Source organism: Nipponia nippon, unplaced genomic scaffold (genome assembly GCF_047370975.1).
Source record: "Nipponia nippon isolate SJK-2023a ecotype South Korea unplaced genomic scaffold, ASM4737097v1 scaffold_4, whole genome shotgun sequence".
In the NCBI taxonomy this organism is placed as follows: Eukaryota; Metazoa; Chordata; class Aves; order Pelecaniformes; family Threskiornithidae; genus Nipponia; species Nipponia nippon.
The window spans coordinates 63,062,295-63,088,877 of NW_028262358.1; the positions used below are offsets into that span (position 1 = coordinate 63,062,295).

The 26,583-nt window shown below is 42.7% G+C and overlaps 1 protein-coding gene across 5 annotated transcripts in view; it reads right to left on the reverse strand.

Annotated features, from left to right (window-relative positions):
- Window positions 1-26,583, reverse strand: part of PDE7B (phosphodiesterase 7B) — a 179,964-nt gene that overhangs the window by 82,419 nt on the left and 70,962 nt on the right. For 2 of the 5 annotated variants that reach the window (XM_087774703.1, XM_087774702.1), the window contains exon 1: window positions 3,669-4,029. The exons of the other annotated variants lie outside the window; for them this stretch is intronic. In XM_087774703.1, coding sequence (XP_087630829.1) covers window positions 3,669-3,906 — 238 coding nt within the window. In that variant the 5' untranslated portion in view covers window positions 3,907-4,029. Of the gene's footprint in view, window positions 1-3,668; window positions 4,030-26,583 lie in introns of those variants that run through there. 5 annotated transcript variants of the gene reach the window in all.

Consider the following 26,583-nt stretch of genomic DNA (forward strand, 5'->3'; position numbering starts at 1 on the left):
AAAAAGAATTGGCTTGCGAATAATCTATTAGAAAGGCTGTAAGGAATGACACTGAATTATACCCATTTCCCACCCAATGCTTTTCAAATTAATTCTGTTCCATTATTGCACTTTTTTACTATCACATGGCCAGTTTGAGTATGTGAAATGGCTTCTGGCACAGCCGAGAGAGTCTTCACCAAACCACAGTTTTGTGCTGATTTGGTCAGGCATTGAAACAGGGAAAAAAAAAGAGTTACTAAGCAACAGCAGGCCAGGAGCAGGAGAAAGGTCCGCAGTCTTAAGTGATACTAACTTTAAAAAGCACTGCAGCAATAAGAGAGGGCTCAAGATGTGAATTTTACTGCTTTGGAAGGAAAACAAAATCACTAGAAACCCCAGGCAGGCAGCCTCTGTGAGATCTGGGTTCTTCGTTCATCCCAACTATATGCTGCACGATGTATTGCAAACACTTTTTTGTGGAGAGATTGAGTAGCTTATTCTCAGTACTGAACAAGAAGATGAAAGACCCAGATATAGCTCTTTTATTTGAGAGCCCAGGACACATAGACAGCTTTGCTCCGTAGCAGCTCTCTACTTCTACCTCAGGAAAGAGGAATGCGGTATGAATTACAGCTATATGGATCCCCAAGACGTTGCCATCCACAGAACTGACATCATGTCCAGATATAGCTCTCCTTCCCCCTCACTACCTATGGTTAAGAGGGTTGTTCCCTTCTAGAAAGCCAGCCCAAAGCCGAGTGCAATCACTCAGGCTAGGACAAGGGAATTTGCTTAGCTATATCTCTATTAACAAGATCAAGCAAGGCAGAAATCCTGACAGTTTCCTTCCAGAATCCATATCTATTTCCTCCTCTTCTACTGCAAGCAAAGTAGTTTGATGAGGATGGGATAACAGAACATGAGTTATCACATGAACACTTACAAATTTAAATGAAAAAGCCCTTGATGTGGAAAGTGCTGTGAACTCTACTACTGAACAACCAACCCTTATTTGCCTAGCTAGCAGTACCTTGAGCAGAAGTTATTTGCTTTAGCTTCACCTGAAGAAAACCTGATTTCCTATTGAAGTACTGCCTTTTTATAAGATGTAAGTTATATAGGGTTTTTTCTTAAAGGAGCCAAACGTGTAAAAAACACCACAGTACCTCATACTACCAAATACTACCTCATAGTACCAAAGTACCTCATACTACTGATCCTTCCAAACGATTATCTTTTCTTCCCATTTCTGCATTCTTTGATTTTGCACTTATTTAAGTATACTAGATTTCAGCATTTACTGGTTTTCCCACATACTCCAATGTACTTAAAGTGACTAAAATGAAACCACAAGAGGGAAAACTACCAGGATGACTGTTGCTGAGGAAGAAAAACCAGCAACCCAGGTCTGGTTCACTCAAACTGTCTGATGATTCGCATTTAAAGTGTTGAGAGTTAGAATCATCTTCTGCTCTGATCTGTACCGGTGCAAGTCAACTGAGCTTATGAAATAGCATCTGGCACCACACAGAGGACTGTCCCTTCACAGGATACGAGTAATAGCCACTTGAGTAAATGCAAGTTACTCATATCCTGCTAGTGGACTAATCTGTCTCTGTACATTCATGCACAGTTTTAGTTGCCTCCAGGAATCTGAAGGCGAATCTCATTTGTTACCTAATGAAACTAATTTCACCAGATATAACACAAGCATACTGAAAAACCACTATTACTCATACATGAGGTGTAACCAATGCAGCATTTCTTAAGTTCTGTCTGATTAGGGTCCATCGCTGAACATTCACCATTCACCACACCAACCTCAATCTCCCTGGTTGGCTACGGTACATTCCCAGTGATTTGCTCCAAGTCTTAAAGAGCAATTTGACCTCCCCTTTCTTTATCCACAACACTCTTACTCATTATTCTTTTAAACTGAAGTGGCTCCCAAAGTGTGGGGTGGCAGGTTGTACATTTTCCTCGGAACCTGAGAACTTATCTTCCCCTTTTCAAAACAGAAGCGAACCATGCATTTCTTAGTTTAACTGCAAACATCTGAAATAATGGACATAGGGTGACCAACCAGCCAACCTTGGTGAGCATCCAAAAGTGATACACACATACTTAGTTACTATTCAAGTTTATATATACAGTTACACACAGAGAATACATACATACATACACACTCATGCATTTTGAAATACCTGCAATGAGGTTATGCTACATAAGAAATCAAATTATTCTGGTACAAAATACTGTAAATTATAGGTCCCGATAAAGGGTACAGCAGAGGAAGATGAAGGCATAATCTTTGAAGACTGAATGCACCGGAAGGGTTCAGTGACCAGGTTGCAGAGATGAGATAATCCAGAGTTCTGAAGGAACGATCCACACAGTTTCAGTAAGTCTATTAAGTCACGGTAGTATGATGACAGGAGAATAAAAAAATTATCAACTGATACTGAGACAATCGTAGGCCTATGAGCCTGACCTCAACAGAAGTCAAGAGGTTTTGAGGGAGGCAAGAGGTTGCCTCCCAAGAGAAGGCAAGAGGTTTTGAACCATAAGCGATGTGGAGCATGGGATAAGATGCGGTATCAACTAATCAGAACTAGGAAGTACCGTGCTAACACAACAACTCATTTCTACACCATGAAAATGCAAGAAGTCTAACCTGGACTTCAATAAAGCATTTGATATGGTGCCATATGGCTCCATGACTGTTAAGTGAGTTAGGACAAAAACTGACATGCAAGATTTATACAGTTAATAAAAACGCATGTGCTCTTTAGCCAGTAATATACCGCATTCAAAGAGAAAGTAGTGGGATGGGGCAGTGCTAGTCCAAGAACGGGTCTCAAGTTTTTAATACTGGTAGCTAACACCACACAAGTCCTAAGGGTGTCGTGCTGCTTTGCAGATGGGAAGCACGGGAAGATCATGTGAAATGAGCCAAGCATGCTCAAAGATGAGGGTGAAGTTTGGCGGCCTAAGAGGAGAGGCCGTGCGCTTAGAAACCCACGCCGAGAACAACCGGGGAAGCCCTCGGCGCTGGGGGGGCCGCGGCCACCCCCGCTCCCGCAGCGGCCGAGCTGCCCGGCAGGGCCGGGGCCCCCCGCCGCCGCCCCGGCCCCGCATCGCCGCCTCCCGTCACCTTGGCGGCGGGGCCGTCGCTGCGGAGCTCCCTGCGGGCCGGGGAGAGGCTCCCCCGCGCCGGCACCAAGCCCGGCTGCCCTGGCTGAGGGCAGCCTCAACGCCGCGGAGCTACTTGCTCTAGTTCTCAGCTGAGCTTTTATCCCCCCCCCGCTTATAAAAGCGGGCAACAGATTGCACGGGAGAGTGCCATCAGCAAATCGACCTGGCTTCCAGAGCCGGCACAAACTCCGCGATGCGTGTGCGTGGCTCTGTGCGTGTGTGTGCGTGTGTGTGCGCGTGTGCGTGTGCGTCCGGGGGGGGGAGAGGGCGAGAGCCGCCAAAAGCACGTTTTTAAACCCGGGCGCCCGTCGGGCAGCGCTCCCCGGCCCCGCGCCTTCCACCGCGCCCCGCTCCGGCGGCAGCAGCCCCGGGCCCCAGCGGCTCTGCCCCACGACGGGACGAGCCGGCTCCGGCCGCGGCTCCCCGCCAGCCCCGGCCCCCAGCCGCGTTTACCCCCGGCTCCCCCGAGCAGCGGGGCAGGGGAAACCTACCTGCCGAACCGCCCAGGGCATCCTCGCTCTCCAGAACTGCTCTGTGCTTCGCCCCGCGGAGCTCCCCCTTGGATTTCCAAACGAGCTTTACCATCTTGATCATCTCGGGCAAGTCCCAGGCCAGGGTCCCCTGCTGATAACCGGGCAGGCTGCCCATGGGAAAGGGCATCGGCTCTTCCCCCGTCCTCCTCCGCCTGCCCGGCTCTGCCGCGGGGAAGAAGCGCTCCAGCACCGGCATCCTGCCCCGCGCCCCGCGCCGGGGAGCCGCAGCCACCCCCCGGCCCGAGCAGCCGCGATGGGCATCCAGAGCGGGGCGGGGGCGCCCGGCCGCCCACCGCCGCTGCCCCGCGCAGGGGGCGCGCCCCGGCCCCGGCCCCGGCCCCGGCCCCGGCCCCGGCCCGGCCCGGCCCCGCGCTGCGGGCGCGGAAGGAAGCAGCGCCGGGCTCCGGCCGCCGCGCTCGCCGCCCGCCCTCTGCGCGCCCTCAGCCCGCCGCCAGGCGCCGGCAGCCGGGGCGAAGCGGCTGGCGGGCAGGCGCGGAGCCGCCGCTCATGCCGGCGCGGCGCAGCGCCGAGCCCCGGGGGCGGGGGCGGGGGCTCGGGCTGCTGCTGCCGGCGGCGGCGGGGGCTGGGGCGGCCCGGCAGCGGCGGTCGGGGCAGCGGGGCTGGGCGAGCAGAGCCGCCCCTCACGCCCCTCTGTGCACTAAGGAGGAGGGAAGGGAGGAGGCGTTTTGACTTTATCCGCGCCGTGATGCCGTGGGGGAGCCCCCACCCCCACCCCCCCCGCCTTCCTCCTCGCCCTCGCCGGGCTGGCTACGGAGCCGCTGGGGGTTTTGGCCTCTTAGTCAAACCCCGCGGTAACCTCGGCTGCCCTTCGGCCGGGAGGAAGGGCGGTGATTCACGGCCCGCCGCTCGCTGCGAGGGCCGGGAGCGGGGCAGGAGTCCGCCGGCGGCGTGCGGTGCCCCCGCCTGCTCCGCTTTCGGACGCCAACCCGAGGGAAAGCACCCAAATGAGCGTGGAGGAGGGCGGCGAGGGTGCCGGCGCCTGACGGGTCGGAGAGGAACCAGTTGCTGAAAGTACGGTTTTGGGGAGGGCGCGGGGTCTGCTCTGCGTCCTCACCGCTTTGGCTGCAAAGCTCCACCTGAACGGGTTACGTTGGGACACTGCCCGGTGGCAGCGATCGCTCTCAGACTCCAACGAGAAGACAATTACCCGTCGCTAATCGTTAAAAACAAGGCAAAGCCTCCCGGGCAGTGCTGCCTCATGCCGAAGGGAGGTGGCCAGCGCTTCCCCGAGCCTCCTCGCTGCCTTTGGCCGGGCCCCGCAGCAGCAGCACCCGTCCCATCCCTGGGATCCCTGACCGGGAGGCGCCTTGCGCTTGTCAGAATTTTTCTGTTGCCTTTACACAATATATCCCTTTTAGCCTGCTGTTGGTTCTGGTGTGTCCTTTAGCCCTTAGTTTCCAGAGTGTACAGCAGAGGGGTGGAGCGCGGGCTCCTGCACCAGCACTCAGTTTTCGGTAAAATTGCAGAAGACTTATTTAATAGGATTTTAGTGGGCATTATTTGGGACTTTATTGCTCTCTACAACTACCTGAAAGGAGGTTGTAGCGAGGTGGGGGTCGATCTCTTCTCCCTAGTAACAAGCGATAGGATGAGAGGAAATGGCCTCAAGTTGCACCAGCAGAGGTTTAGGTTGGACATTAGGAAAAACTTCTTCACCGAAAGGGTAGTCGGGCACTGGAGCAGGCTGCCCAGGGAAGTGGTTGAGTCCCCATCCCTGGAGGTATTATAATATTTTCTAGCAGGCATAGTTAATACATTCATTACATTCAAGTTGCATTCAATGTTCTGCCTTTTCTCCAGATGGAAAAATAAACTGTCAAACAAGCAGGATCTTCCTTCACAGAGGAAGAGGAGCCAAGAGAACGGACTGAAAGTTAACAAACACCCTTACATGTAGAAAAAAGGGTGCACAAGCTTTTCCTCTTCATGCCAACATTGGCAGGGGCAGCGTGGTGGTTCCCCTGTCCTAGGATCCTCTGCCATGCTTACCTTAATGTTCCCACCTCAAACTGATGACCCTAATGCTTGTCAAAAGCTAGCCCCGTTTTGACTGCAGGCTGTAGTGCCATGCTATTAGCATGCTACACTTTCAGGTGGCTCTGTCTTGAAAATCGTGAAGTGCTTCCAAAGTAGTATACTATTGTTGTTGGACTGTTATTTTGCAGAGTCCTTAGCATCAGGATTTCCTGACTCTTGGAACAAAGGGGTTAAGAACAAAGAAAACAAATAGGTGATGTGCAGTACAGTACCACAAGCATTAACACATTCATACAATGTATGGTTATAATTTTGTGAAAAGGCAAATTTTATTGTTTTTAAGTTCATATGGCTTCTTGTGATATTTTAGGTTTTTCATCTTAGTGCGTGTCGTGCAATTACTTTTTAAAGCGATGCTGTTCCTGTTAGAGAGGGATATACTAGGCAACTGAAGTCCAAAAGACTTAGAAGACGAAGACTTGCCTACTGGGCGAGTTAAGCCTTACACCCCAGCTACTTCCTTTTGGTTCTGAGCTACAAGGAGTTGCAGTAACTTCTTTTTTCCGTTCTTGTTTTTCCTCTGTTTCCCTCTGCGCTTCCTGCTCCCCGTTGGGCAAAGAGGAGAAGCGCCACTGGTGTGAAAGAAAGGCTGTCCTCATGGCACCTCCAGCTACACTGGATGCAAAATGCACCAGGTAGCTTGGAAGAGAATAGATTCACAGATGTCCAGCCCAATTTTTAGATGAACATCTGAACAGAACTTAGCCACCAAAGCTCTTGATAGCAGCAATAGCAATCTTCTGAGTTTTCAAAATCTACGCTACCTTTTTATATCCTTACAGCTGTGAAGAGTTTTGTGCCAACGCTTGAGTATGTACCTGCCTTGTGGACAGGATCAGGCAGTCAGAATCGAAGCATTAATTGTTGTATTTGTTTTCCCTTACAGTTCTACAGGTGCAAAGCAGGAGGGCAGTCAAAAAACAAACTGAAACTGTGATTTGTTGTTGTTACAGTTTTAGTGTTTCAAGAAGCTATGTAATAAATCTAATAGTATGTACTTTTTTCTGGGAAAATCAGTGTCAAATGAAAGCAACTGCTTTAGATAGTCTGGAGTTTCTTTTTTTTCCTGTTTTCTGGCCAGTTTAAGGATCAGCGGTTACAAATGAAAAAAATAGTGTAAAAAATGTTGCCCGGCATTAATGGAAATGTCTGTAAATTAATATGTCTTATTTTTACTGAACTTGTGCTTCACAGTTGTACTACAGTTCAGTGATTACTTATCCTTAATTCATCCAAGATTTTGTTTATTACTGATTGACTTTCCTTTTGTCTTTTTTGTTATAAGAATGGAGCCAGATAAGAGATGTTCACAGGAAAGCCTGGAAGATATATGTTTGGTTATGAGATTTTCAGCATCAAAAATCAGCTGTAGGATCACTCTCAGAGACTTCTAAGAGACAAAATGCTCAGATTTTGCAAGTTCTCTGACTTCAGTTTTGCCGTGATGATTTACCCAACCTGAAGATGTGACCTCAACATAATGCTTCTCATTGCACTTGAGAAAAGCCATCAGAATTAAAACATAACATACTCCTACACAGCAACGTACCCAGTCATTCGTGACTGCTTTTTAAACAGTCCTTGAGCAAGCTTGGCTCACCTAAATCTTCTCTTTTGCCTTCTCACTTCCAGCCAGACTTGAAGGAAGTCTTTCAACAGAGGGGGATGGCTTTATTGCTAACAACTGCATTTCTCTCTGACTCCGAGTCAAAGAAGCTTAAGTGATTACAAGAGAAGTATAAATGTATTAGCTCTGGCCCTCATTCATCCTGAGAAGGAATGCCAATGAAAAGACAAACGGAGTCAGATCTGAAAACCTGACAAGGCAGTGCGTATTTTCACAGGTAGACATGAGAACTGGAGAAGACTTGAGCAAAGAATACTGGGGTGGGAGAAAAGCGAAGGGAGTAAGCTGACAGATTAATAGCTGGTGTTTCATAATTGGTGTCTCTTAAAAAGTTTTACTTGTTTGCTTATTCACTCCAAAGTTGTGTACTAAGAGCAGCAGCAGCAGAGTTGCACGCCAGATGGTAGAGGAAGTGCCTCGTGTGTCTTTCCAGTCTACTGAAGCCTGCAGGGCCCTCGTTAACCCACTGCTCTGGTTTTCATTGCAAGTCCCTTTCTTCCCCTTCTTTCTTTTTCCTTCCTTCAAAGAAAAAGGAGGGAGGGGGAAAGAGAAAAAAAAAAAAAAAAGAAAAGCCATGGTTTAAACTGGCAATAGCACCATCCTTTTGGCTTTGAGCTACCCTGTCCTGTGCCAAATATACTGTCTCCAGCAGCTCTCCCACAACAAATCAGTCCAGACACACAAAAGCTGTAAAAAAAGAATGGTGAAGAAAGATCCTTGATTCTCCCCCTCCACCCCCCCCAACCTTTTCCTTGTGCTGCCCTCCCCAAGCTCCATTCCTCAGCAATGACCTCCTGCTTGCCAGTACTGTAAGTGATCCTGGGACCTCCAGCCTGCAACGTTGCTGACAGCTTCCTTAGAGTACAGGCGTCTTTGCCTTTCTGTATTAACAGAGCATTGTAAAGAAGAAGTTATAGTCTATTATTCCTCTCACTTATATCTGATAGCCAATGTTTGAGCCAAAAAATGGCTCATAAATTAGTAGAGTGGCAGATTCGTTACTATTGGAAACTTTGTCTATTCTTTCAGCTAACCCACACCGCTGCATGGTGTCACAACTTACTAAGAGTACGTTCCCAAACAGACGCCTGAAAAGATTTGATATTGTCTATTTATACAGTACGTTATTAAAAAAATAATTGGAAAAAGACTACCAAATTTTTAAAGTGATTAGCAAACATTAAGCACTCCAAATGTAGAGACTAGTTTCAAAGACTATCAGATACTGATTTTTAGAAAGTGTAAAGCACGTGTCTTTAGACGGTACTTACTAGCGGAATCATCTTAAATCAGTAGTCATTTACGAAAAGTATGCCTTTGCCTCTGTCCTAGGGGTCGCAGAGTCATGCAGAGACAATAGGCTAGGCTGTTGCCTCGGGTCAGAACCAAGTGATGACACCGTCACTGGGATCAAGTTTTAGAAGGCTTCAGGGGTGTGATGTGAGTTTAAGATAAAAGAGAAGATTGCAAATGCTGGGGCACAGTCCTTACACATAAAGTAAAAAAAAAAAAAGGTGCTGCACATTTTCAGGACAGCCCAAATGGAACAACAGAGAAAACAAGAATGGGAGTGAGTAACTTTTAGAAGGGACAAGGGAACAGAGTGCCTAAGAGGCTTGGAGAATATGACAGAAGAAACATAAGCAGGCAGAGTTATGCAGAGCTTGCAAGAATTTTTCTAATGACCTCCTGAAGGTTTCTTTCATTGCTTTAAAAATCTTAGTGTAATTTTCTTATTCTTTGCCCCACATTTGTCTCATTCCAGATGTCTATTATTTTTAATTTCATTCTTACTAATAAGAACAATTACCCTTAGTTATCTCTATCATTGCCATTCCTTTATTAAATATGAATAATTTTGTATTTATTTGGGGACAGTTACTATGTGTTTGCTCTAGATTGGACATACTAAATTCTATAAACTCTGTCTCAGAACTTTTCTCCCAACCCTGAAGTTATTTTAATATTTTCACTACGAATTCTCAACAATTTACTAACTTTTTTTTGATGCATACTCAAGGTACATAGTAGGAGATTTTTTTTTATCTGCTACCATCTCACTGTCAAGAGTAGTGAAATGAATTTCTAAGAGAACGGTAGGATGCACTATTTGGTATTGCCTGAGCTGCACACAGCATCACTCCTGGAGAGCCTCACCTACTGGGAAATGTTGAAGACAGGCAGGGGTGTTCTATGAGTTCACAGTAATCTTTTGGTTGTTGTCGTCAGTCAATCAGACTCCTTGGAAAAAGGTTCTGGAAACAGAGGAGTGAGGATTGCTTGAGTTCTGTAGGGCAAGGAGCCAATTCCTTTTTCATTCTTCGCATATGTGAGATAGCACATTTTTATGATTAACAATTTGTACTACTAACTAAACAAAAATGCTTGTGGTAAAGGAATAAACAGAAGTCCATAACTAATTGGAAACAGTGAGGTTGTGTAATTTTTCCATTGCCTGCTTTGGAAAATTAAAAGTTCAGCATACTGAGTCTGATGCTTAAAATCTGCCACAGTACACGGTGAAATTCTATGTGGCTGTAAAGGAAATAACAGGTAATAGAGTCATCTCACCTTAATAAACCATAATAAGAAAATAATAATGATAAGCTGAAGGAGAAGAAGGGAATTGCCAGCACTATATTTAACTGTGTTGCACAATGTGTCTGAGAGACTCCATTAGCTAATATCCTCCCTCAATTCTTACATACAAGTGAGATTTACCTGAGCCAAGGTAAAGTCAAGAGATTTAAGAAAACTCATTGCCATCCCAAAAGGCAGCTGTTACACAGTGATCATTGCAACTGTTTTGCAACAGATGCTTAATAATGAACTAGGGTAATGGAGTGGGAGGTTAAGAACACTGCATCTAATTGAAAATGTAGGTAGAAATCAGGTAGGCAGAAAATAATAACCTATTATACGAGACAGTGGAAATGCTAGTCATCATCTTTATGTAATAATCCTACGACAAGAATAACTGCAGCATCCTGCAGGATCCCTTTTTGTGAACAGGTAAAAAAAGACTGAGTAGAAAAAGGGACTAACCAGATGAGACATGCATATCCCTTAAATATATAACTAATATTAAGTAACTGGATAGTCTCAGTGAATTCAAACGTATTACTGCCGTCTTTAAAGCTGAGCGTGTGCATACGTATTTTCTCAGTTGGGACATAAGTATCTAAAAATTATGGCAGCAGTTTGAAAGATGAGAGATGTGCCACATTTGAAATGTTTCTTCTTTTACCTATAACCTTAATGAGATGGCATTAGTGGCTGTATAGTCTATGGTGTCCTTGCCCCTTACGGTATATGGAAAAGACTCGCAACTATGATTTTGTCTTTTCCTGTCTTTTGAAATTATAAAAATAAAGTGAGTAGCCAAAAAATCTGGATTAAGTGATATCTAGTTTAAATTTTTGTCAAAGAAAGCCTAGTACAGTAAGAATAAATGGGACATAAATATCATGATAAATATAGAGGAATAATAGGGCTTGCTCCTTCACTTGTAAATTAGATATCACAAGATCTGATAACTTGATTTTTCTTTTTAGCTTTCAAAATGGAGAGGAAATAATATTTGACTGGGAAAAGAAGCACTATTTAAAATAAAATTAATATGTATTTCTTAACTTTTAAAACTTGTTAGGTATTTGATGGCTGCACATATCATAGAATCATAGAATCAATCATAGAATCGTCAAGGTTGGAAAAGACCCTTAAGATCATTGAGTCCAACCGTCAACCTATCACTGCCAAGTCCATCTATACCATGTCCTCGAGCACCATATCTATCCGTTCTTTAAATACCTCCAGGGATGGAGACTCAACCACTTCCCTGGGCAGCCTGTTCCAATGCCTGACTACCCTCTCGGTGAAGAAGTTTTTCCTAATGTCTAACCTAAACCTCCCCTGGCGCAGCTTGAGGCCATTTCCTCTTCTCCTATCACTCGTTACTAGGGAGAAGAGGCCGACCCCCACCTCGCTACAACCTCCTTTCAGGCAGTTGTAGAGTGCCATAACGTCTCCCCTGAGCCTCCTCTTCTCCAGGCTAAACAACCCCAGTTCCCTCAGCCGCTCCTCATAAGACTTGTGCTCCAGACCCTTCACCAACTTCGTTGCCCTCCTCTGGACACGCTCCAGCGCCTCAATGTCCTTCTTGTAGTGAGGGGCCCAAAACTGAACACGGTACTCGAGGTGCGGCCTCACCAGTGCCGAGTACAGGGGCACTATCACCTCCCTGGTCCTGCTGGCCACATTATTCTTGATACAGGCCAGGATGCCATTGGCCCTCTTGGCCACCTGAGCACACTGCTGGCTCATGTTCAGGCAACTGTCAACCAACTCCCCCAGGTCCTTTTCAGCCAGGCAGCTCTCCAGCCACTCCTCCCCAAGCCTGTAGCGTTGCATGGGGTTGTTGTGACCCAAGTGCAGGACCCAGCACTTGGCCTTGTTGAGCCTTATGCAGTTGGCCCTGGCCCATCGGTCCAGCCTGTCCAGGTCCCTCTGCAGGGCCTTCCTATCCTCCAGCAGATCGACACTTCCACGCAACTTGGTGTCATCTGCAAACTTACTGAGGGTGCACTCGATCCCCTCATCCAGATCATCAGTGAAGATATTGAACAGGACTGGCCCCAGTACTGAGCTCTGGGGAACACCACTCGTATGGGTATTGCAGAGTATCTACTCCTTGTTATTCTTCAGGTTTTGTCCAGTGACTTTAATGGTGAATTTATCTCTGTGCGTAATCCCATTTGGACCCTATAATGAGCATTAGGATGGCATAGGTTAAGGGTAGGCCTTCTGCAGACCTGTGCAAATATATTCCTATTATTTGCAATGCAAGAGTAAAGTAATACAACTGAATTGGATTTTGCCTGATGCTGTGTACATTCTGATGGTGCAGTTGTTACTAGCAGTGACTAAATAAGCTCGATACCTAGGCCACTAAATTATAGCGGAACAAATACGGATGTGTATTTCAGATGAAATATTTATGGTACTCGAGTACCATTTCTACATTTATGCTTATGCTGTAATCATACTTTGTCTGTCTTTATTCTGCCGGCACATCAGCTTTCCAATGATGTGCATACCCCAAAGTTGGGGTTATTTTTGCCCTCTCACACAAGTGCTACAGCTTCATTTCCCTCTTTGTGTCTTGCATGACAGCAGCGAGTGCAGTTTGCTGCGGGGATGGACAGGAGGTACAGCTGGGAAGTCGTGGGAAAGGTCTAACGATGCACAAACATCCTAGTGATAAACTAAGCTCCCTCTGACCTAGTTTCTCATGACTGCAAAATCAGGCCATATTTACTGTAATCAAGCTCTTTGCATTTCTTACAAATGCATTTGTGTAAATGTAGCTCCACCAGTGTCAGCAGCTTTGGAGCTCTGCTGTCACCCCTGCGCTGGCATTTTATTACCATGCTATCAAGCCCCATTGATAATCACGCAAACACATGTCGGTTCTTTTTCTTCACTACAGCTTCCACTCGAAATGTAGTCTTGATGATAATGCTGCAGAAAGAAAAAAACTCCGAGTAGATAGCCTAGGAGGAAAAGCTATCTATAACTGGTTAAAGGCATCCGCTAGATCTGCAGATGGAGGGAAGGCTTTCTGTAAAAGCTATTTCTCTCAGGCTTATTTGGCCAGGCTGCTCTCAGTAATGCAGTTCCAGCTGCAGTATGCTTTCCAAGATATCCTGACCATATGTAAAACCATAAATGTTTTCCAATGTTTCCTAAGATATCTGTTATGATTTTTTTTTTTTTCCCAATACAGGCAAACACACATCATTTTGCAGGGATCTGCACAGTTCTTATGATAGCAATATTCATTTAGATACACAGTACTTGTAAGACTTAAAAAAAACAACAACTCTAATTGATCAAAAGCTTAGTAAAAGAGGAAAGCATTCAGATTATTTTGATAAGATGGTCATGCAAATACTGTCCTGTACACAGTTTTTTTCCCAGACCTTAGCCACACATCAAAATGTGAGCTTTGGTCATGGTATTCACATCCATAAACACCTCTTTCCATCAGTAGCAATGTGATTTCAGAAGTTTTCAGGCGGGATAGTCAGGACAAAATTTCTGTCTCCCTTTCACTATCTGTTCAGCACTTTCCAGCCCAGGGACTATATTTGCCTATGCTTGATCTATTTTTCTGAGGTCTGCAATATTATATGCCAAGTCAATTACAAGACATCATCAGTTACTTATTCTCACCATTTTAAGACATTTGGGTTATTCTCCTTAGCTTGCCTTCTGCTGACAGAGTTCCTCTAGAAACAACAACAACCCCTCCTCCTTTTCAGCCACCTTTGGGTGGGACAAGAGAGAGAGCTAAACATAAGAGTGATTGCTCCCACCAACATTTTCTGCCACCTGCAGTGGCAGTCTGAAGATGCTTAATTCAGAAACTGAGCTCAGATCCTTAGAATGACAGGCACCATCTTCTCTCTATAAACACAGGCTTGGCAAAGTGTCATCCTTTTTTTGAAGTCTGCAAAGTACTGATCATGCTCGGAGAAGCCGACTGAGGGAGATTGCTGTGTGTCTCTCTTAGCAAAGGAAAGAAAATTTCAGTGCTCAAGGGAGCACTGAACTGCCAGGGACAGCTGTGCTCCCCAGTTCTGCGTTCACTTTCCATAGAGCTCTGTTCATGATCCTGAGGGCTTTGAAAAGTGGAGATGTTACAGAGTGTTTGTTGCTGTGTCCTAAAACCAGAGTTTAAACAAAAGGTCTAAATAATGGTCTAGTCCATCTTCTTGCTAATGCTGGCTTGTTTTTAATGGAATATTATGCATATACTAAATAAGTAAAATGGTTTCTGTTATTTTTATCAGGAGCAACTTATGCACTTCAATGAAGCCCATTACATAGTTTTTGCTGTTATTTTTAAAGTGTAATATCAATGTTCAAGTAATACCAGATGAAGCTGGTTTCAGCCACCATTAACTTTGGCTTTTCAGAAAGGGAAAGAAATCCTCCAATATTTCCAACTTCAGCTGGAACATTGGCACAGGAAACAATTTAGCGGGGCTAGTGTGCAAGGAAGTGATGTAACTTTTACCAGATTGTGTGACTGTGTGGAAAAAAAATCAAACATCAGTTGGCCTATCACCCTATTAAACCACTAGTTTCCTATGCCAATGAATTGGAAAATGAACTGCATCTCCTTTGCTGACATTTGCCATCTACATCAGCTGTTTTTTTAATGGCTAAATCTCAGGTTTCCAACTATGCCATTGCATGTGCTTGTATAAGTCCAATAGGAAATACTTATTTAAGTCTCATTTTTGCATGAACATAAACTTCCTTTTCTAGTCACAGCATAAACAGAAGTGCACACTCATCAAGGACTGCCTGCTGGTTCCTTACTATTTTCTTTTAAAAGACACGGTTCCTTAGTTCAGAGTACAATTGCTAATATAATAAAAATAATGTTCACAGTAGCAAGTTGGAAAGCAGAATTTGTTTTATGAAAATGTCAGACTTCATTTTTATTAGAAATTAGAAGTTAAACCCAAATGTCCGTCAGGCAGAATTTAAAAATTTGCAGTAAGTTGCTTCTGAGAAAATATCTTTTTCATTCTGATGTAGCAAGTATTATGTTGAGATAACTTCAAAACATTGCATTAGAATAACAGGTCCTATAACCTGATATTTGAATAACATTTAACCTGGTATTTGAATAACATTTGAATAAACGTGTTAGAATATTAAAGTCTAAATAAATTAACAAAACAATAACGAGGGAAAATTACCAGAAAAGGTCAGAATGTAATTCTGGTTGTTTTCATAACAAAATGAAGAATGAGAAGCAACTTTCCTTCATTGAAAAAATGTTAATAAAAGTAATTTTTTCAGAAAAAAAAAATAAGACTGCCTTTTTTGAGGCAAAATTATTCCACTGAAAAAATTTCAGCTTGCTGTAGCTATCTTATTGAGCTTTTTCTATCTGAAAGTGTGTGGAAGCAAGAGCAAGCACTGGACAATGTGAATGCAAGAATGAGGATGCATTTGAGTAAAGAGCTCAATGTCTTTCAGGTGTCTTGTGTGGGGCACAGAAGAAATAGAAAGACCTGATAGCATCTCTTAAGCACTTTGAAATATCTTTGAACCAACAGTGGTAAAAAACCAGCCTTATAAACTCTACAATTTTTGCCCTTTCCTGTGGTTCGGACTGATGGGACATGATGTACTGTGGTAAGAGGAACTGGCAGAAAGTTCCCTGTTGAAGCAATGTTAAACTGTGGAGAGATAAACAGGAGGGAACGAATGGTAAAAGAGAACTATATGCATTCAGCGATTGGTAGCTGTTTACTACAGTTAATTATTTTTATTTTATAAAAAAGATAATGGAAGGAACAGACATTTATTAAGTGGGTGATAATTGGTCTAGATAAGATGAAAAATACTGACTTCGTAGACTACATATTTAAATCTTAAAGGCAAATAGAAGTTTTATTTAATATGTATATCAATTTTAGGTTATTTTTATCATTTCCCTGCAGCATAAAGCCAAATATAACTCTCCTAATTATTTTTTTCCTTTATTACTAAATGCCAATATACCTCAGTGTGTATACGGGAGTACAAATCAGTTTGAATTAGATCAATTTGGTAACAGATGTCTGTGTGGTCAGAGTCTTGTTTCACTAGATGTTATACTGATAGGTCCTAATTATCATTCAAAGGTCAGTGTAAGAAACAGGGAGACTTTTACAATGCTGACTTTAGATACCCAACTTGGCCACTAACTTAAATAGAGAATGGGACAGTCACCAAGGGTACAATTCAAAGTATCCATATTAGCCTTCTACTCTGAATTACTGTATCACAGAGTCTGTGTCTTCCCTTCGACTCAAGGAGTCGTCATGGGAAATCAGCTAGATAATTTAACCAGCCAAGATTTGTGCTGATATTTGGGTAGGCTGCTTGCACCTTAAATTACAATAATGCACAGTGGAATAGCATTTGGCACAGACCAAATGCCCTAAATTATAACAATTGCTGTTTAACAATTGTTTAGTAGAATTCATCACATCTTTGGCAGAAATCCAAACAACCAAACTTCTCTTCTTTTTGTTTTGAGGTTCAAAATGTTCCATTGCTTTCTAAATAAATAAATATTGGAGTCAGCTGTGTGCCTTAGTTTCTGCTGAGACAGGAGTGGAAGGATGAGAACTTTGTGGAAAGTGCTACCCTTCAGTTGTTGCCAGGGAGGAGAATCTCATGAGAAAATTCTGATCTTTGGTTTTCTGTCTCAATTCCAAGATGCTGAGATAAATTGAAACAAACATTCAGAATTTTATTTATTTATCTATTTTCTAATAAAATGGACTCACCAAAGCTTTTGAGGTTTGCCTGTTACCTACTTAAACATATCAGCAGTATTATTTGAAAAGTAGAGATTTTGCAAATTCAGACTTTGAAGCTTGAGAAAACAGCAATGGTAGTGTGTTAGTATGAATATTCATAACTTCAGAGAATAACCAAAGCAGTCTTGTTTTCAGCAGTTTTCACAATATCTCTTCTTATTTATGGGGTTTCACTGTATTAATGGTATTCTCTCCCTTCCACTCTCCTTTATACAGTCCTTATGGGAAAATAAAGGAAAATGAGCTGTGCTTTTGTAATGGTCTTACATCTCTACAGATGTCAGCTCAAGAGTATCCAAAAGATCTGGGACACATTACACATACTCTTAAAAAGTAATGTGCTTCTTTTCCGAGCAGATACGAGTTCAGCTCCCTGGTCTATCACATTGCCTGTGTGATACTAAGAAATTAGTTTTAATCACTTTGGCTATATCTAAGCTACCTAAATTCAGGAGTTCCTCCTGGTTCCAGAGTTGGTGATGCGAGACAACTCAGGGCTGGGATGAGATCTGGAGCCTACTTCTCCTTCTCTCTTGCCCCCGGATTTCTCTAGGAAGAAGTCCAGGGATGTAAACTGCAAAAGCACCGTGCTGCACTGGATAATGTTGGTTGATTAGGAAACCAGAACTAAGTGGCTTGTCCTGTCTTATACCTGCCACATTGTATAGCTTTAACTGTTTTCTTATGGCTTATATGGGAATAGTGTTACCTTTCTTCAAAGGTGGAAAGAAAACATAAATGTTAGGAATCATGAACCTCTAGCACAGTGTAGTAACAGAGGCCTTATACCTCTTCTTAGATACTTACGTGTATTTCTAAGGATCTGTCTCAAACATAGTTATTCTGGACTATCAAGATTTATAGCTATCTGGTCACCCTCAGGGTTCAAGTGCAATTGGCAAGACAGTACAAATAACAAATACATGTTGAAATGTAACACTCTTAGCCAGGTTCAGAAATGGTGGTGTTTTTTTCAGGGAGTCGAGTAGGAGTTCATCACTTTGCAACGCCTATGAGTCATGCCAGGTAGCACTGGCAGCCCTGCATGACCTTGCAAAGTGCTGTCTCCCCAGCTAACCTCCAGGCCTGAGCGTCTTGGTTTGCAGGACATGTGAGCAGCCTTCCCCTGGGCCAGGTGTGGGCAAGGATGGAGTACTTGAAGCACCTGAAGTCCTCAGCAGGTGCAGTGTTCAAGAGATGTTAGATATGTCCAGCTATCTTATTGTCCAGTCCACTTATTATTGACAAAAAGTGTCTTGCATCTGTAGTTGCTTTTATTCTGAAGAAGTATTTAAAAGATATTTTTTTGTCCATCCACATTTGAACATGTTTTTTTCTTTTATTATTTGCGTTGTCTTGCCAATAATATCTGGATTATTAGGCGAGGGGACAGTTGCAAACTATGGTAATAGCTATAAGTTCTGCTCTTCACCCATAGCTGAAGTCTGAACACTACTGAAAAGGGTTGGATATAAATGCTATTTGTATCTATGTAACTTGAATATATTATGAGGAAAAATTTAGAATAGCGTTGTGGGCAAAGCAATATTTTGGTCAGAAAAGTGGGATAAAGACCAATTTTAAGAATCATCTTTCATAGCCACAAGTAACAAATGCCTCAGTTACTTTATCCCCTATATTGTTTGGGACAAGTAATTTCCCTTAATTTAACACAGGGAAGAGTGCTTACCTAACTCGTCTTTTATTTCAGCCCCGCCGCAACTGATGGATCAACTGAATGGTTACAGCTGGCAGCCACAGCCCACACTTGCAGCCTGGCCCATGTTGGGCAAAGCCGTGGGCCCGGCTGGAGTCTCAGATGCTCTGGAAGCGAGACATGCTCAGAAATTGCCCTGCCTGGCCTGTTGCCAGCACTGCATGCTGCAGCACTGAAATCAGCTGCAACAGATCCTTGCCTTCCCGCCTAAATACTGAAAAAGTACTGTTGATGTTGAGGCAAGCCAGTTTGCTCTGCGTCATAAGGGAAGAGATGTGCGTCTCTGAGAGGAGCTAGCACTTAAATGCTTTTCAACATGAGCTAAACTGTATGAAGAGCTGTGAAACAATAAGACAGGGAGGCAGAATTCCTGTGTGTGATTTTTGTGCTCCAGCTGTATGTGGCCTTGGGTGGGAAGAAGACCTTCCTGTCCCACTTGAAAGTAACGGTGTCTCGTTCCTGAGCAGAACTGATGTGCAGTAATAGAATTTGGAAAGTTGTCTTTCTGAATATCTGTAAGTAATTTCCATGCATTTCTTTCACATATGCTATTTTCCACATTACAGAAGATACTTGGTTCATTTTGTTGTTAAATTTTGCTAAGAATTTACATAAAACTCCAATTGTGGCACACTAAAAAACATTTAAATGTATTAAATCCCTTTTTGTTATGAATCAGTAGATTTTAAAGCCTTGAAGTGGCAGGTTTCTAAGAGGGCTGCTGATCTGGGTGTCCTGATTCCAGACAATTCAGTTAGAAGCATCCAAAATGAATTGATTTTCAGGAAATAACGAGTAAGTATCATCTGACTAAGAGGGATATCTTTTTAATATGTTGCACGTTGGTATCATAAAAGCATAGCCTGAGGTTTTAAGTTATGATGGAAAAGATAGCTGAGGAAAAGGTATCATTGTTCCTTAAAGAGCCAAATTTCCTTTTTAAGTATGTGGTATCATGTTTCTTGGTTAATTAATCCCATGTCATGGAACATTATCTGCATTCACAGAGCATGTCCAATTTAGTGATTTTTCTCTATTATACCATGTAAACTGCCTTTTACGTACACAATATAGTACCTTGCATTTGCTTAGTACTGTACAATGAGCATTGTATGGTTTCTAGAAAACATCCGCTCCCACTAATGCTCATGTATGTGGAGTAGGTATGTGTACAGACATAGAAAGACAAGGCAAACAAACCCACTCCCACACATGCACATGTGGGACATTGAGAATTAAAACCATAAATATCAGGCAATGTGCAACTCCCTCTCTACACCTCTGGCTAAATTACCTGTGATAATTTTTAAAAAATAAAGATTGGACACCAGTTGCAATCAAGTGTTTTAAAATTTCCCTAATTATTCTGTAATCAGAACTGGCTGTTTTTAAACATGACTCCTCCATAGAAGGGCATCAGAAGGTTTTGAGCAGACAAGTGGTAAGTGTCATGGGTGTCTGATTCTTCATACATGTGAGGCCTTTCAAAGTCTTATTAACCTCTCTTATTGTTATTCCTCCTCACACAGGAGGAAACTCTTGAGCTAGTCATCCTTGGGTCCCTTCTAGTTAACCAACAGAAACAGCTCATTTGATTAATGTGAAGTATTTACATTGCTATACTGTGAGCTGAAAAGAGCTCTCAAAATGCCTGTGTCTTTCTGTTGACTGTCGGGAAGCCTCAGATATAAACATTCTTATTGTGGACATATAAAGGTACAAAAGAGGTAAGGAGAAAGCACGCTGCTCCCCTGGCAATGCTATGTGCTATCTGTGAAGAGAATTTACCACTCTCGGTATTGTACAATATAAATTCCTTGCTTAGAGCTGAGATCCCTCATTTTTACTCTTCGGCTACTTCTTCCAACGCCTTTCTATTACTTATTGCCTCTTGCCTTCTTTCCTTTTCCAAGATGAAACTCCTTCTTAAGCAGTAATTTAATGGAGTAAGAGACTATAGTCAAAGGCTTCAGAACTAGGAGATTTATTTATGATAAAGTTCCATAAAGTCTTTTGTAAATTTATTAAATATGTTGGATCTATGCACGAAAAATTATGCATGAAAATATGTTTGATCTATGCATAAAACATGACTAAACAAGCCTAGGATCTATATGAGTCTTGATATTTTGGCTCAGTACCAGTCTCTTACAAACTTTTTCCCACTTCACTCACCAAAAACAATCTAGAGCTTCAGCCAGGGTTATCTATTTCCATATGCAGCCTGAGATGGGAAAAGAGCTTAAAAACATTAACAGCTACTCTATAATGATGAGACAACAAAATTAAATACCTCCAAAGAACTCTGGTAGAATTTTTTTTCCCTATATAAGCGTAAGGAATTACATCAAATCCCATTTAGATAGCTCAAGTTTCAGGGGACAATTAATGACAGAAACAGTAATGACAGGAAAGGCTACCTCAAAGAGCCCGAGTTCCACATCAGTAACGAACTGTTACTGATGGATCAAGAAGATAAGGCTACCTTTACGGAAAAACGGGAAAGGGTCTAAAAACAGATATTCCTGTTAACAATGGGAAAATATCTGGAGAAAAGCCAAAGCCTCATTTATTTGTGCAGCTTTTAGGGAAGAAAGTATTGTAATGTATGGTTGCTGTGCTAGGAATTTGAAAAAGCAAATGAGCAACCAAGAGGCTGTTCAAACAAAAAATCTGTCTTTAAAGGTAGCATATAGGATTTGTAGGATTTGTATACAATGAAGGTTTTGTAATGCTTACGTGGATGGTTTGCGGATGTTTATAATGAGAAACACAAAAGTGTGCGTTAGCATATGAAAGAGAGAGCGAGCGTGGTAGGGAATCTGACTTCCTATCACATGATTGAGCAAAGCATCGAAGGAGAAGAGGTATATCAGTTTTCTGCTGCCAGGGGATGCGAGGGAGAAGGCTGCTGGGATCTGCAGCTGGCCCGAGCCAGAGGAATTACTTTGTTTGGTATAACTTTGTGAGCTTTCATGTGTTTGTTTCCCTGGGGGCAGGAGCTAAAACCTGTTGTGATGTGATAGTCCTTGACTTCCTGGAAGCAGGAGATAGCCCACCGGATGACTAATGGCCTCAGCACACTGGGGCAGCCAAGCCAGCTACTTCCTGGAATCTCCTGGGTCAGTCAATGGGTGATATGATAAAAACTCCCACTACAGTTCCAAGGGGACAATTAGGACTGCTGGGACCCAGCTCTAACACAATTTCAGCAGAGGGACGGCTGAGCAGCCAGAGAGCAGAAGCAGGGACAAGAGGTAGGTGAGGACAGGAGTAGCAGACTGCCTACGTCTTGTGAGGCTTCCCATCATTTGGGCAGCCCAGGGTCAGCTGAAAGCAGCCAGTTCACACACAGTTAACGATGGACCCCACCTGTACATCAGCTGGAATTTTTATTGCACTTGTAGGGTGAAATAGGCCAATATGTAGGCAGAACTTGATGGCAATAGCACGTATTCACTACAGCTGCTCTCTGCTGGCTGGAACTAGAACTAGACCTCCACATCTGCTGGGGGATGTACATGTTCCTCACTTTTGTCAGCTGATAAGTTCCTGGACTTCTGAATTAGGAAAGTCTAAGTTTTACCCTACCATAGCAATGAAATTCCAAGAGTGCCAGGTCTATAATTTAACAATAATAATGAAGCCAGTAAGTCACAGCTTTGTTTAAGTAAGACCTGGTTAGGTCACATCTCTTAAAAGTAAATGAATAGGAAAGATTAAAGTGGATTCATCAGCGAATGATTATCTTTGACCACATATTATCAACTAGATGGCCTTATGCCTTTAAATCTGGGATAATTATGGTTTTCTCCAACAATATCCAATTACATGACGAATAACCTTGGCGTCTAAGGAAGGAACCTCTGATATGCGTCACGTCTTACCTCAAGAAGACTGTTTATCAGAGTTATCAGTGCTGGCTGCTGAAAAATCAGCCTGCTATTGTTACATTCCCATTCAGAGCACGCTGTCTTCCAAAACATCCGAGCAGACCTGACAGACTGATGGCTGGGAGTACTTTGACATACTCTACCAGAGGGAACTCCTGGGGGGAATAAACCAACTGCATTCATTGCACTTCCCTGTGATAATGTAGCTGGGGAATGCAGGGGCAGTCTCTCTCCTGTGAGAGACAAAGCAGCAAATACATACAGGAAATCTTCAGTGCATATTTCTGATTTGCACTGATTTCATTCCAGGTTCTTGTTAATGCCAGTAGTTGCAAAGTACAAAGACAGAAATGTCTTTCATTGGGAAAAAAAATGTCTTTTATATACTGGGATCAATCACTCTCAAACACAGTGAAGCGTTACATTTCTGATTAGCCTTAGATCCCATAAGCAATAAAGACTGAAAATTGTTATTAGAACAACAGGTGTTATCATTAAAATGCTTCCTAAGAATAGATTAGAAGGTAACATGAATGAAGTTTGTACAGTAACATCTTGTACTATGTTAGAATAAGAACAGTCTCTATAAAGCAGAAAAACAAGGCATGAATTTCATTACAGAATTGTTTGGGATATTCTTTAATAGAAATAGCTATTTGATATATTATGTATTTAGCAACTTAGCTATATAATGTGCTAATTATCTGGGGATTTGGATTTAATATATTTAAATCTGGTTTAAATTTTGGGTTATTGCTTTAAAAACATCTACTGTTAGAAAGAAAAATTATCTTCCCAGCCCTTTGCCAGAAAAAGAGAAGCTTTTGACTCATGGCTAATAAAACTTTTATTAATAATTAAAGAATGCTGATGATTAGAAGCAGCCTACAGCTGCTATGCTTGGATATTACAGATGAGACCTCTCAGTCTCTCTTTCTTACTGAATGTGAGAACATGGCATAGGTCATCAAGATGTTAAGGACTAGATCCAAAAAATGTTTCTGAAACGAGATTTAGGAATTCCAAATAGGATTTTGTGCTTAAATCCAAGGGTAAGGCCCTGAAAACTCCCACTTAGCTTTTGTTTGACATTGAAAATGCTTCAACACTGTGCCTGGTGCAAATTTCTTGCTTTGCTTGCTTGTTTTTTAACCTTAAAACCCAATTGGTGTCTGAAAGATCTGAGTGTGAGCATGCTCAAAAGCACCTGAGATTGGGGCAGAGCTCAGAAGCCACTGCTGCTTTCATGTTTCCATCCTATTTGCATCCAGATATGAAGCATTCATCTACTGGAGTGTTCACTCCAGTCAGCGTTCTCAGCACGTGCTGGGTACAGGGTGCAGCTCATCACAAGCTCTAGTGGTCACCATTACAAAATAGGACCAGGAAAAAAAGAGATGCCTTTTCTTTATGTAACAATAAAACAGTGCATGGAATTTATATAGCAGTTTAGCATTTACATGGCTTATCCATAAAATCTAGGGGGGGACAGATTAAATTTCATTGTCTGCCAGGGGGAATGCTTCTTCCACAGTTTGTAGGTCCCAGCAGGGCACCTTGCCTGCAGTATTAGGTATGCTGAGCAGGAACAGCCTGTCTATGCAAAGAAGAATTCAAGGTTCATTGTGTATGTGTGTGCAAGAATGAAATGGCTGTGTAGTGTAATGGTTATGACATGCACCTAGGATGAGGCAGAACAGGGATCTTGTCTATGCTTCACAGTCTGCTCTTGGATTTTCTTACATGACTTTCATGAGGGCTTCTGGTTCAGAGACCACAGTGTAGGAACGCTTCTTCAGTAGTGTGGGATTTTAATTGGAGCAGATTATGCTGTAATTTTAAAATTTAATTTATTTTTGGCTTTTAAAGTCAGTATTTTTTTATTTAAGATTTTTTTTTTTTTTTAAATTTAAACTAGCTTTACGGTAGCTCTCTGTGGTTTAACAGTTGGTCAGGTGCTTGTGAGCCAAATTAAATGCAGGGGTGAGAGTCCTCAAGTGAACAGGGACTGTTTGTCATTAGTTTGTTCATATTCTTTTTCTAATTGGCCGGTAAGCTATATCCAGATGCTTTCAAAGCCCCACTGGGACTGGAGTGACTGTTTCAATACTTAATAACTATAGAAGACAGAATCTGCCAATTCCCTGTTCCAGTGTTGCTACTTTATTTAGTGAATACATATTTGAGTTCCCCCTTTGAACTGACATTTGCACTTCTCAGGCACTCTGAGACTCAGACACAAATTGCTGTGATATTTTGCCTAGGAGAAATTACAAATAACTTGCTGCAAAGCCTTGCATTATACACCAGCCAACACTTTAGGGTAGCTTTATGAAGACAGGGAAAATGTAGACAAAAAACTGTTTTACCAAGACAGATGCACTCATTTTGATGGCCTGGCTTTGGGAAACTTGATTAAAAATAGCTTTTTGTTGTTGTTGTTATAGTCAAAGGGTAACTGGCAAGTGTTTGTGCACCAGCACTCATGGGAGAAAGCAGCCTGGAACGTGGGAGCAGGTGTTGCAGTGGCCAACCTGAAACGGAGGGAGGATGACTAAAACCCTCTTTCGTTCTCATCCCTTGCCCAATTAAATCCAATTTAGAGCGATGTGTTGCTACACATTGCGCCAACAATTAAAGGGAATAAAAGACCGACTGACTTATTTTATAACAGAAGTCGTCCTTTTTTGGAGTACTGTAATAACTGCTCTTATGAAAGAGATGCCACAGGATCGTCAGTGAGCAGAGGGCATTAAGAGCAGAGTTTTATATCTTGTTAAGCAGACAGCTCTTCCATCAGCAGGACACTCTCACAAGCTACACAATAGCACTGATCTACAGTTGACATAGGCACTTTCTACATCAGCTCTATCACTCCCATTATGTCATCCACGTCCATGTGTTAACCCAACTCCGTCTTACATTGTCATATAAGTTACTACCACAAAGCAGGGTTGCTGCATTTGGGTAGAGATGTTACTAGCTCTAAGTGAATAATCTCAATCGAGAAACATGATAGCAAACTGGACTTTTGGCTACAAAATATTTTTATCAAAAAGTTTCTGAATTTTACAGGGATTGTTTCTATTTGTCAGAGCAATTTAGTGCTCATTTTCTCCCACAAACAAAATTTCAGTTTCCATCTGGAAATGTTGGATTCCGAGATGCCGTAGGAATACCTCAGGTGAGCCTTAGCATGTCAGTCTCATTATCCCATTTTCCTCTGTGACTGAGGTTACTCAGCCAAGCTGAACCTGCTGTGAGGTGTCACCAGGGACTCCTGTCATATGCTGGAGTAACTCAGCGAGAGACACAGTGATGCACATCCCACATAAAAGACTGAAGTGTACAGACCTTCAACAACCGTGCCTACAAAATGCCGCAGCAACTTTTCTGAATCTAAAGCTTGTTACCGGCCAAAGGATTTCCACTAAAAATTATTGGATTTGGGTCTCAAGTTTTCATCTTTTACTGAAATGTAATTACAGGATCTAATTTCAGGAAGACAATTTCTGTCAAACATTTCTGAAGAAACTCTTCCTTCAGCCAGATTAGATGCATACTTGTTATCAAAGGCAGGCAAGTTTTTGAGTAGAAGAGAAGCAGGTGTAGCAGCGGGAGAAATAAAGACAGGAACTGACTGATGGGCCCTGCCTATGTGAACCTGTCCTTCTGGTGTAGCTCCTACCGAGGAGTTAAATGTGTCCATAATATGAGATCCTGCAGCACATCTTGTTACTCTTGAGGCAGCTTCAGCAAGAATATAAAAAACAGATGGACAAAGGTGCTAGTAGCTTTGTAATTCCTGCAGATGATCTTTCCATGTCGAGGAAGAAGCTTTCTGGCAGGACAGTGTTAGAGGGATTTATGCTGTTCCCTCTTCAGAGCCTGTTTTGCAGAGGGAGGGCTTGAGGCTGCACAGCTGCCAGCCTAAAACCTTTCTAGATTTACTACTGGAAATTCACTTAAAATTAAACATTAGTGACACCCTCTTCCAACAAAGATTAAGAACAAAAAATGTCAAGTAGGAAATGTTCAGGGTGAAGAGAGAATTCTGGTGCTTCTGATTAAAATCAAAATCAAACTCTCCCCCATCCCATTGTAGGATTTCAAAAAGCTTTCCAGCACACATCTGCCTCCAGTTTTCTTTTTGTTTATTCAGTCATCAATTATCAAGAGACTTTTT